We start from the raw sequence: 12,500 nt of genomic DNA on the forward strand, positions 1-12,500 counted from the left end.
GTGAATGCAATCAGTATTATTGAAAGTTCGTGTGTGCGTGTTCTGGTATGTCGTCCTCCCCCAGGCCACAACAGACAAAGTTCTCAGTCCGCAAGATGGTCGTTGCCATGGAGATAGCCTTGAAAGGTCCTGGGAGAAAGACAACCACAGGTGTCTGTGGATAGGGGGAAGGGAATGAGAGAGTCTCGCTTGTGTGTGTGTGTGTGTGTGTGTGTGTAGCTGTGGCTGTCATTGTCTGTGTTTAGAGGCCGATGCCCGCGGCCTGACTCACCGCTCTGTGCTGACAGTCACGTCAACATTCCTTCCTCCATGTTTGATTTGGGGCCGGTGGGCTCGACCAATCACGCGTCCCCGTGCTGAGCCGTGTTTCCTGTGTTGGTGATGATCTTCACGTTCAGTAAGATCCTCTGCATCCTTTCCCAGCAGCTCCTCTGTGAAGTATGGAAAGTTTTCGGGGTAGAGCAACATTACGTCTTCTCCGCCTCGCCACCTTCTCTCTGGAAGACGCTCGGCTGCAGTTATGTTGTTACGTTATGAACTATTATTATCTATTATTATCTATTATTATCTATCCAACCCACGCCGGCTTCATGTCTCACACAGAGCGACACACAGAAACTCCATCGTACGTTTAGCCTCACGACACGACGAGTGAGTTCATGTTGAACTGATGAGCCCCAAAAGGGAAAGTTCAGGAATTCAAAGTGAAGATTCATCCATCCATCCATCTATCTATCTATCATCCATTCATCCATCCATCTATCCATCTATCATCCATCCATCCATCTATCTATCTATCATCCATTCATCCATCTATCCATCTATCATCCATCATCCATCCATCCATCTATCCATCTATCATCCATCCATCCATCCATCTATCTATCATCCATTCATCCATCTATCATCCATCCATCCATCTATCTATCATCCATTCATCCATCTATCCATCTATCATCCATCCATCCATCTATCTATCCATCCATCTATCCATCTACCATCCATCCATCCATCTATCCATCTACCATCCATCCATCCATCTATCTATCTTTCCATATATATCCATCCATCTATCTATCTATCCATCCATCCATCTACCATCCATCCATCCATCCATCTATCTATCCATCCATCTATCCATCCATGTATCCATCCATCCATCTATCTATGTATCTATCATCTATCATCTATATATATATATAAATATATATATACAGTATATATATATATTAGTGCTGTGAAAAATAACGCGTTAACTCAGTTAATTAAATTACAGGTTTAACTAGTTTTTTTTAACGCATTTAACGCATGCGCAGAATGAGCTTCCAGTCCGTCTGTTGTTGGTCGTCTCTCCAGCAGCGTGTCATTCTGTCTCTAGTGTCGCGTTAACACGACTCCGATCTCCGTCTCGCGCGCCGCAGAGCTCGGATGCCGGCGTGTGCGCGCACATCGGGACGAAAAAAAGTCACTTGCACCCCCCCCCCCCTCCCGTCAGCAACTCTTCTCGGAGCTCTTGCCTGTCTTGAGATTAAAAATTGTAATCGTTTCACAGCCCTAATATATATATGTTGTATTTAATAAAACAACTGTAACATTCTTTATGATCATTTCTTGGTACATTGTATTCTTTCCCTCGTTGCCATACGATCAGCTTAATAATCATTAATTATGATTAAGCACCTTAACTTTGATCCTGGTGATTCTATTGTTGTTTTCTCAGAAAGTATAAAAGTGAACAATTTATTTAAAGAGTCACAAAAATGAAAATGACAACGTTGGTTTCTGAGAAATGATCTCCGTGTTCCCGGAGCATTTATTCGTCAAAACTTTACAACAACTACAACGTACAAACATGTAATGTATACAGTACAGAGCATGAGTTCAGATGAGGAATGTAACTGATCTATTCTATTCTATTCTATGACAATGAGTTATTAAAGACATTATTAAAGCACCCGGAGCAACACGCTTCAGGTACATCGTGATCAAGTGAGTCCAGGTCAGTCTTTATTTCACTGAGAACACACACACACACACACACACAAACACACACACAGTGGGACAACCGTAAACATCAGAGGACGAGCAGTTATCAGGAATGTGAAGTACGCAGCGTGTCGTTATGAACTGTAAACTAACCTTTTTCGTTCTTGAAAAAAAAAAAATCAAAGTAAAATATACAAAACTGGCACTCGGTAGAGCGCATACCTTCGCATATCACAAGATTGGGCATTGAATTATGAACATTTTGGCATTAGTTGCATGCCAATTGGATAAAAATTGACTGCGCTATGGTAAAAATAAGATTTTAACCTTTTCATGACCTTGACCTTTGACCCGATCGATCCCAAAATCTAATCAAATGGTCCCCGGATAATAACCAATCATCCCACCAAATTTCATGCGATTCGGTTTAATACTTTTTGAGTTATGCGAGTAACACTCATACAAATAAATAAATACACGGCGATCAAAACATAACCTTCCGCATTTTCAATGCGAAGGTAATAACATTATACAAATATTCCGTGTCATAAATAGCAGACAATAAATAAAACAAATAAATAGATAAATATAAATTTACAAAAAATATCCGTATCAAAAAAAAAAAGTGAAAGTGCCTAGAGCTCGGCGGCTCGTTCTTTCAGGACGACGGTGGGGTTGAGGTCGCTGTCGCCCGAGTGGGACGCGCCGGAGTTGATGACGGACCCCGAGTCTTTCTCGTCGGGCACGGAGAAGGACGCCACGGGACAGGGCCCCCGCACGTTGTCGCACACCAGCCTCTGCAGCGAGGCGCCGTTGACGATGGCGAAGCCGGCGGCGCCGCCGAAGGTGCTCGGCCTCCAGTACTCCGGGGAGCAGATGGGGTTCCCCATCAGGCCCTTCAGGGAGTACGGCGCCCCCATCTCCACCATCGTCTCCCCGAAGATGGCGTTGGGCCTGGGCTTCTCCACCAGCAGGCCCGGGTAGAGCTCCACGGCGTCCACGTGGCCGTAGAACTCCTCCAGCACGGCGGACATTTCTTTCTCTCCTTTGGGGAAACAAACATGGCGTCAGCTCTCTGGCCGCCGGCGCCCGGCAGCTGCGGAGCTCGCTAGTCTAAACACGACGGATGTTTTGACAATGCAGCCCAGATAGTAGCCGAGTGTGTGTCGACTTATGACAAGCACTCACACGCACACACACTTTATTTTCTCCACACACACGACCGTTCAAAAGTTTAGGGTCATGTAGAAATGTCCTTATTTTTCAAAACACTGTTTTTATCAATGAAGATCACATTAAATCATAACTCTCTCCATAGTTAATGTGTAGTGACTATTCTCTGGTGTTAGTGAAGTCTCTCCAGAGGTGTGTAGAGACCCATCTCCACTGTTCTAGTGGTACATTGTGTTATCACCTTAGAAGACCAGCGGAGGGGTAGAAAACCCTTTGAACCCTTTTTATGTGAGCGCAGCTGAAAACAGTTATGCTGCTGAGAGAAGCTATAAAACTGGCCTTCCTTTGAGCCACAAGAAGAACTACATCAATATTTACTATAAACATCATTATTTATAACCTTTCAATAATAATTATTATAATAATAATATTATAATAATTTAGACTTCTATAGCGCTTTTCTAGTACACAAAGATGCTTTCAATGTCTTGACTTTTATATTAATTTTAAATTAATTTAAGAAAATAACATTGTGAGTTCTCATGGAAAACTTTTGAGCGGTCGTGAACATAAAGTTATTTTAATTCTCGTTAAATCCTCCTCCTGACGCCGTGGAGCAGGAGGCGCCTCTCTCCTGTTTACTCCTCGCTCCCTGTGATGACTCCTTGTTTACTTCTCTCCGGCCTGGATGGGCTTCAGAATACTCTTCTAACCTCCTCCTCCTCCTCTTCCTCCTCCTCCTCCTCAGCAGCTGGACCCTTAGCCACTAACTCCTCATCATCTCTTCACTGTCGCTGATCTCTTGACTTTAATCTGAAGATCCGTCTCATTCAAACTCACGAAGAAGAACTGCTGCAAGCAGTTGGGCCAAAGGCCACTTTCCCTCTTTCAAAATAAAAGCATCTGCTAAATGACATGAAATGTAATGTAGCACTTCAATGGTATTACTTATGATATTATTTATATTACTTATGATATTACTCATGATATTACTTATAGGATACTTATAGTATTCCTCATGGTATTACTTATAGGATACTTATAGTATTACTCATGGTATTACTTATGATATTACTCATGGTACTACTTAAATAAATTATGATATTACTTATATTACTTTATATAACTTATGGTATTACTTGTGATATTACTCTTGATATTACTCATTGTATTACTCGTGGTATTACTTATATAACTTGTGGTATTACTCGTGGTTTTACTTGTGGTATTTTTATACTTTTCTTTTCCTGAAGAAAAGTTTTTTCTTGATTCTTGTTGTTCGGAGTTTTTATTCGTGGTTGAATCCACCTGTGGGTCCCCCCTCTGTGACCTTGGGCTCCCCTGTGGGTCCCCCCTCTGTGACCTTGGGCTCACCTGTTCCCCCCTCTGTGACCTTGGGCTCACCTGTTCCCCCCTCTGAGACCTTGGGCTCACCTGTGGGTCCCCCCTCTGTGACCTTGGGCTCACCTGTTCCCCCCTCTGTGACCTTGGGCTCACCTGTGGGTCCCCCCTCTGTGACCTTGGGCTCACCTGTTCCCCCCTCTGTGACCTTGGGCTCCCCTGTGGGTCCCCCCTCTGAGACCTTGGGCTCACCTGTTCCCCCCTCTGTGACCTTGGGCTCACCTGTGGGTCCCCCCTCTGTGACCTTGGGCTCACCTGTTCCCCCCTCTGTGACCTTGGGCTCCCCTGTGGGTCCCCCCTCTGTGACCTTGGGCTCACCTGTTCCCCCCTCTGAGACCTTGGGCTCACCTGTTCCCCCCTCTATGACCTTGGGCTCACCTGTTCCCCCCTCTATGACCTTGGGCTCACTTGTGGGTCCCTCTGTGACCTTGGGCTCCCCTGTGGGTCCCCCCTCTGTGACCTTGGGCTCCCCTGTGGGTCCCCCCTCTGTGACCTTGGGCTCACCTGTTCCCCCCTCTGTGACCTTGGGCTCACTTGTGGGTCCCCCCTCTATGACCTTGGGCTCACTTGTGGGTCCCTCTGTGACCTTGGGCTCCCCTGTGGGTCCCCCCTCTGTGACCTTGGGCTCCCCTGTGGGTCCCCCCTCTGTGACCTTGGGCTCACCTGTTCCCCCCTCTATGACCTTGGGCTCACTTGTGGGTCCCTCTGTGACCTTGGGCTCACCTGTGAGGTCCTGGAAGGAGCTGTAGGGCTTCATGGAGAAGCGCTTCCTGTAGGCGTTCAGCGACTGGTACCGCATCCTCCGGCTGTTCTCGATCGACTTGACGGCCACGTGCATGATCGGCCTGGGCACGTTGCGGCCGCCGGCGACCTGAAGACAGAACGAAGGCGGCGTGAGCGACCGGGCTCTCAAAGAGACGGCGCCGCTACGAGCTGGGTCAGAAGTTGCGCTCGGGTCGTACCTGTCCGGCGATCTGGTTGGAGAAGGACTCCACGAGGCGCCCGATGCCGTGCTCGGCGACGATGGAGGTGTTGAAGACAAACTGCTTGTAGCCGTAGTCGCGCCGCTGGATGCGGAAGCTGTCGGGCATCAGCGGGTGCCAGTGGTACAGCGTGTTGAACTCAGACGCGATGCGGTTCTGGTACTGGAAGCGCTGATTGAACAGCAGCTCCGGGTCGAACTTCAGCTTGAAGTGGTAACCGCTCAGGTGCTGCACGTAGTCCTCGATCACGATCTTGATGGTCTCGCCTACACGGAGCAGAAGTTAGACTTTTAGAACCTTTTGGTTTTTGTAATTGAAAAAAAAATATTATTTGATTTTTTATTTATCGAATTTTTTAAGAACGCAACAAAACTTAAATAAAATAGAAAAGAATAATTTAAAAAAATTAAATTAAATTAAAGATAAAGAAAAGACCACCATGAGAAAATGTAAAGTAAATTAAAATATTTTTTTTAAAATTAAGTTTAATGAGGAAACTTGAAAGCTTCCTCATTTACATCCAATAAGAATACATTTTAGGATTTTAGGATTAACCTTGTTGAGCAAAAATACTTTATACATTGACAAGCAAATATTATACATTTTGAAAGTCCATCTCCAATTCTAATTTGTATTAAAATCTTTTTGTAATTTAAAAGATTCAGTGCAATGAGAATATATTCCAGGATTAGCAGACATCTTGTCCAGGGGTTTAATATATCAATATATTAATATTTGTCATTGATAAATGAATATTTCCATGAGGGAGAAGCTGCACGACTTTTTAACTTTTAATGTTTTTCTTGAAAATCTATATCAGACAAATAAATAAGTCTTTTATTCTGTCTTGAAACACGTCGGAGGGAATCTTTAAATCATTCAGAGTCATAAAACTTTCTCTTTCTCGTACATCGTGTTTCCTCACGGTAAAACTACAACTTCCTCCTTTAATGAACCATCGTGACAACATTATTAATATCTCGTTCTGCGCCCGCAGCTCTTCCCTCCGTGGTCGTGGCGGTGGACTCACCGATCAGAATCAGCCGGCTGGTCTGGAACAGCCGCTCGTCGTCCCAGTCCGGGTGGACGTCCTGCAGCACGCCGCTCACCCGGTTGTGCTCGCGCAGCCACAAGGTGGCGTACATCATGAGGCCGGGCACCAGGCCGAACGCCTCGTGGCCCACGGCAAAGCGGTGGGCGTCGGGCACGTGGGGGGGGTAGTGCATGTCGACGCCCACTTCTTTTACCGTCGGCGGGTACACCTCTCCGTCCAGGATCTGAGGGTTGGGAAGTTACCGTGAGACGGAGTTCTTAAATTGCCTCCATAATGTCCTCTAATAATTATGATAATTTAAATCCTCTAATAATTATGATAATTTAAATGGTTGCATTGTTGTTCTTTGTTGTGTGTTCTATCTGTACAATAGATGTCATGTGACCAGATGAACAATAGATGTCATGTGACCAGATGAACAATAGATGTCATGTGACTAGATGAACAATAAATGTCATGTGACCAGATGAACAATAGATGTCATGTGACCAGATGAACAATAGATGTCATGAGACCAGATGAACAATAGATGTCATGTGACCAGATGATCAATAGATGTCATGTGACCAGATGAACAATAGATGTCATGTGACCAGATGAACAATAGATGTCATGTGACCAGGTGAACAATAGATGTCATGTGACCAGATGAACAATAGATGTCATGTGACCAGATGAACAATAGATGTCATGTGACCAGGTGATCAATAGATGTCATGTGACCAGATGAACAATTGATGTCATGTGACCAGATGAACAATAGATGTCATGTGACTAGATGAACAATAGATGTCATGTGACCAGATGAACAATAGATGTCATGTGACCAGATGAACAATTGATGTCATGTGACCAGATGAACAATAGATGTCATGTGACCAGGTAAACAATAGATGTCATGAGACCAGATGAACAATAGATGTCATGTGACCAGGTGAACAATAGATGTCATGTGACCAGATGAACACTAGATGTCATGTGACCAGATGAACAATAGATGTCATGTGACCAGGTGAACAATAGATGTCATGTGACCAGATGAACAATAGATGTCATGAGACCAGATGAACAATAGATGTCATGTGACTAGATGAACAATAGATGTCATGTGACCAGATGAACAATATATGTCATGTGACCAGATGAACAATAGATGTCATGTGACCAGGTGAACAATAGATGTCATGTGACCAGATGAACAATAGATGTCATGAGACCAGATGAACAATAGATGTCATGTGACCAGGTGAACAATAGATGTCATGTGACCAGATGAACAATTGATGTCATGTGACCAGATGAACAATAGATGTCATGTGACCAGGTGAACAATAGATGTCATGTGACCAGATGAACAATAGATGTCATGTGATTAGATGAACAATAGATGTCATGTGACCAGATGAACAATAGATGTCATGTGACCACATGAACAATAGATGTCATGTGACCACATGAACAATAGATGTCATGTGACCAGATGAACAATAGATGTCATGTGACCAGATGAACAATAGATGTCATGTGACCAGATGAACAATAGATGTCATGTGACCAGATGAACAATAGATGTCATGTGACCAGGTGAACAATAGATGTCATGTGACCAGGTGAACAATAGATGTCATGTGACCAGATGAACAATAGATGTCATGTGACCATATGAACAATAGATGTCATGTGACTAGATGAACAATAGATGTCATGTGACCAGATGAACAATAGATGTCACGTGACCAGATGAACAATAGATGTCATGTGACCAGATGAACAATAGATGTCATGTGACCAGATGAACAATAGATGTCATGTGACCAGGTGAACAATAGATGTCATGTGACCAGATGAACAATAGATGTCATGTGACCAGGTGAACAATAGATGTCATGTTACTAGATGAACAATAGATGTCATGTGACCAGATGAACAATAGATGTCATGTGACCAGGTGAACAATAGATGTCATGTGACCAGGTGAACAATAGATGTCATGTGACCAGATGAACAATAGATGTCATGTGACCAGGTGAATATGAATCTGTCCATCTACCTGATATTTGAGCTTGCCGTCCTTTCGGAGGCGGAGCTTGTGTTGTCTCTCCAGGTTGTCTCCGTACACGTGGTTAAGGTCCACCTTAAAAACAACAAAAACAATAACGCCATGAATACAAAATGATTCATTCACAAATTAATGAAACCTTAAATATGCAAATTAATTAAAGTCCTGTTTCTTTTATATACACACGACCGTTCAAAAGTTAGGGGTCATGTAGAAATGCCCTTATTCTTCAAAGCACTGTTTTTAAAGATAACATTACATGAATCATAAATAAACTCTCTACATGTTAATGTGTACATGACTATTCTCTGGTGTTAGTGAAGTCTCTCCAGAGGTGTATAGAGGCCCATCTCCAGTGTTCTAGTGGTACATTGTGTTATCGCCTTAGAAGACTAGCGGAGGGGTAGAAAACCCTTTAAACCCTTTTTATGTGAGCGCAGCTGAAAACAGTTATGCTGCTGAGAGAAGCTATAGAACTGGCCTTCCTTTGAGCCTCAAGAAGAACTACATTAATATTGACTATAAACATCATTATTTATAACCTCAACGTCTTGACTAGATTTTATATGCATTAGATAAATAAAAGTGAGTTTTCATGGAAAACACCAAACTGTCAGGATGACCTCAAACTTTTAAACGATAGAGTACATCAAACAAAAAAACAACAACTTGAAACCAATCCGTCTGGACTGTCTGCCGCTGCCTCCTACCCCGTGCCCTTGAGCCAGAGTGAAGGCCGGTCCTCTCTTCATGTCGGACTTGAAGAACTGGTGAGTGAAGTGCTGCGCGAAGAAGGCGAACATCAGGCTGGAGCCCTGCGGGTCGGGGATGAACTCCCTCCTCAGGAGCAGCTTCTGGGCCAGCAGCTTGGCGTCGGGCAGCTCCTTGTGACCTGCGGGGAGACGACGGCACCGTCAGCACAACGCACTGACACCGAGGGCGGGGATTGAACCGGCAACCCCCTGACTGAGAGACGGCCCCGCTGACCCCTGACACAGACAACACGGTTCACCTTGAAGGAAACTCAATAACTTCCCCTGGTTATCGCTCTGAAACCCGCCCGCCTGGGCACTTCATCCTCTATCTTAACACGCATATTCTTATCTTGATTGTTGTTGTTGTTGTTGTTGTTGATGTTGTCGTACAAGATTCTGATTCTGATTACGTGACGATTTACTTTCATTCGCACGAGAAGCAGCTTTTCCGATCCGACTTCGTGATTTAAATGCGGCGCGGCCGAGCGGCTCCTCTCGCTCGGCGCTCAAGAATCCAACAGAACCGGTTCCTCCCGAGAGTGAAGAAGAAAAGGCGTCGAGCGCGACTCACCCACGGCTCCCATGGGGGTGGGGCAGTCCTCCGGCACGGGGGGGAGGGTGCGCGTGTAGTAGGAGAGGTTGGAGTAGGCCTCCCAGCTCTTGTAGCCGTAATCCGCGTTGAAGGTGGGAGGGCTGTCGATCAGGTGGGATCGAGCTGCAGCGGGAGGAGAGGATTCACGATGAGCGACTACGCGATGCCCAACGTGGACATCTTCATCTTCATCTTCAGTCACACTCACACGTCAGCACGTATGTCATGATGGCGTCTCGGAGGAAGGAGATGCTGCTGATGATGCTCCAGAAGCCCTTGAAGTGGGTCAGCAGGTAGTGGACGGTGTTGGGCGTCGGCTTCAGGGAGATTTTGACCCAGGTGAGGAATTCAGCTGCAAGAGACACGAGGGAAATTAATAAATTAACAAAAATTGACGATAGTAAATGAATCCGTGTGTCGCGTTCACTTGTCGTACGTACGCGTTGTGCAGTTGTGTCCATGGTAACCCGTGCGTGTGCAGTCACACTCGTAGTTCTGAGGTCCAAACGCTGTGCACACGCCCCGGTTCTGACACGGCACCGAGCAGCACGGGTTGCCTAGGAGACGACGGGACTGACAGTTAGTTCTCACTTCAGGAAAGACTCAACGTGTCACTGAATATAGAGAAAAACTAGAGAAAAACTCGAGAAAAACTAGAAAAAACTCTACAATATTCTTTCCGCTATAATATAATAAACATCTCAGCTATTACATATATACTGTAATGGTGTTTATTGGCTATAATATCCATTTAAAAGCCACATTTATCTTTAAAATGTACAACTTTTTTTTATTTATTAAAAAGCTAAAAGTGAAATACGATATCCGCTGTAATATAATAAACAGCTCAGTTATAATAAAGGTATCTTATGTCATATGACATAAAGTTACATACACATGAAATGTGTTATCTTTCCTGTTCTCTTGCTAAGGATGGGTGAAGCAACTGTTGGTTCAGTGCCTTGCTCAAGGGCAGCTCAATATGCAACTAATGGGGGGAGAGCGGGGATCGAACCGGAAACCTTGCGGTTACGGGGACGACCGCACACAGCTGTAACGGGTGTTTATTGGCTTAATAATATCCATTTAAAAGCTTAATAATATACATGTAAAAGCTTAATCATATATTATTAAGCTTTTACATGTATATATACATGTAAAAGCTTAATAATCTAAATTTAAAAGCTTAATAATATCTATTTAAAAGCTTAATAATATCCATGTAAAAGCTTAATAATATCCATGTAAAAGCTTAATAATATACATGTAAAAGCTTAATAATATCCATGTAAAAGCTTAATAATATACATGTAAAAGCTTAATAATATACATGTAAAAGCCAACATCAACACGTCGCGTGGTTTATAACTATAACTTCTCAAATTAAAATACACAACATTTTTTTAAAAAGTCCAAAAAAGCGAATGAAGCAGTTAAAATAAACTTTAAATAAAAGATATTTAAAGTTGATTTAGTTGGACTCACCCTCGCAGAGCAGAAGCAGAGCCGAGAGGAACACCACGACCGGGAGCCTCGACATATCCACACGCTTCTTCTCCTCTTCTTCTTCTTCTCTTCCTCCTCTTCTCTTCTTCTTCTCTCCTTTCCTGTCGGTGGAGTCGCGTACAGCCTCGCGCTGTGAATGCCAACCTGCTGCCGGGAGCCCGGTACATATGCGCGAGGAGGGGTGACGTCATGCGTGTGTTTAATGATGCAGACGCGGATATGAATACAGCGCCACATACCTGAGGAGTATTCCGTGTTTCACAATCTCCATTACCCTGCATTTCTCCTCGTAAGTGTGTGTGTGTGTGTGTGCGTGTGTGTGTGTGTGTGTGTGTGTAGTTTGGGCACAAAGCCGACTTCTTCTGTTTCAATAGAAATATTCACATTTAATTCATAACGCATGTTGAAAGTGAAGCTTTCATTTGTATTTGGTGTTTCTTTACTTTGTAATTGTTGTATCCTAAGTGCTTCATATTGAAGCCACTTTTTTATTTTAATATTAAAGACACATTTCCTCTGAACATCATAATTATTTATTATTTCCTCATTTCCACCAGAGGACTTTAAATCAAGATATAGTGACAGGATTATAACAAATTAAATCTCTGATGTAAATACAGCTGGACTGCATGCGTACTGATTTATTCTACATTACACCTGTATGTTTCCTCTAATGAGGAAATGTAATTAACATTATTAATAAAGGTTTTTCTATTTTTTTGAAATTTTTCCTGATCCGATGTGAGGTCAAAGGTTAAAGGTCAAAGGTCAGGGATGTCTATGTGTACAGGTTGTAAAGCCCTCTGAGGGGAGGTTGTGATTTGTGATTTTGGGAATAAACTGAATTGAAAATGTAATTTAAATGATTAAATGTACTCCATGAACACCATGTGTTGTCTAAATTTAAATTCATTATTACTTCAGTCTTCTTGAGAACATTCGATAACACCGCATAAAGAAATAAGACTTTAGTACATTATAATAGTGTTAT

The 12,500-nt window shown here is 43.5% G+C and overlaps 1 protein-coding gene across 1 annotated transcript; it reads right to left on the reverse strand.

Moving 5' to 3' along the window:
- Positions 1–1,691: 1,691 nt before the first annotated feature.
- On the reverse strand, positions 1,692–11,619 carry LOC130194402 (prostaglandin G/H synthase 2-like). The gene is made up of 10 exons (XM_056415411.1): positions 11,489–11,619; positions 10,444–10,560; positions 10,212–10,355; positions 9,983–10,126; positions 9,367–9,548; positions 8,648–8,731; positions 6,574–6,820; positions 5,523–5,809; positions 5,284–5,431; positions 1,692–3,031 (listed from the first exon to the last, which is right to left on the reverse strand). Exons 1-10 carry the CDS (start codon positions 11,541–11,543, stop codon positions 2,622–2,624), a joined length of 1,818 nt encoding a protein of 605 aa, XP_056271386.1. The 5' UTR covers positions 11,544–11,619; the 3' UTR covers positions 1,692–2,621.
- Positions 11,620–12,500: the final 881 nt, after the last annotated feature.

Source organism: Pseudoliparis swirei, chromosome 5, assembly GCF_029220125.1.
Source record: "Pseudoliparis swirei isolate HS2019 ecotype Mariana Trench chromosome 5, NWPU_hadal_v1, whole genome shotgun sequence".
Classification (NCBI taxonomy): Eukaryota; Metazoa; Chordata; class Actinopteri; order Perciformes; family Liparidae; genus Pseudoliparis; species Pseudoliparis swirei.

Excerpts from the sequence above, each read along its gene's own strand:
- LOC130194402 (XM_056415411.1), bottom strand. The coding sequence starts at position 11,543 with ATGTCGAGGCTCCCGGTCGTGGTGTTCCTCTCGGCTCTGCTTCTGCTC. Across the intron at positions 10,356-10,443 it reads TGGACACAACTGCACAACGC|CTGAATTCCTCACCTGGGTC; the intron begins GTACGTACGACA and ends TGTCTCTTGCAG. Across the intron at positions 6,821-8,647 it reads ACGGCAAGCTCAAATATCAG|ATCCTGGACGGAGAGGTGTA; the intron begins GTAGATGGACAG and ends CCCAACCCTCAG.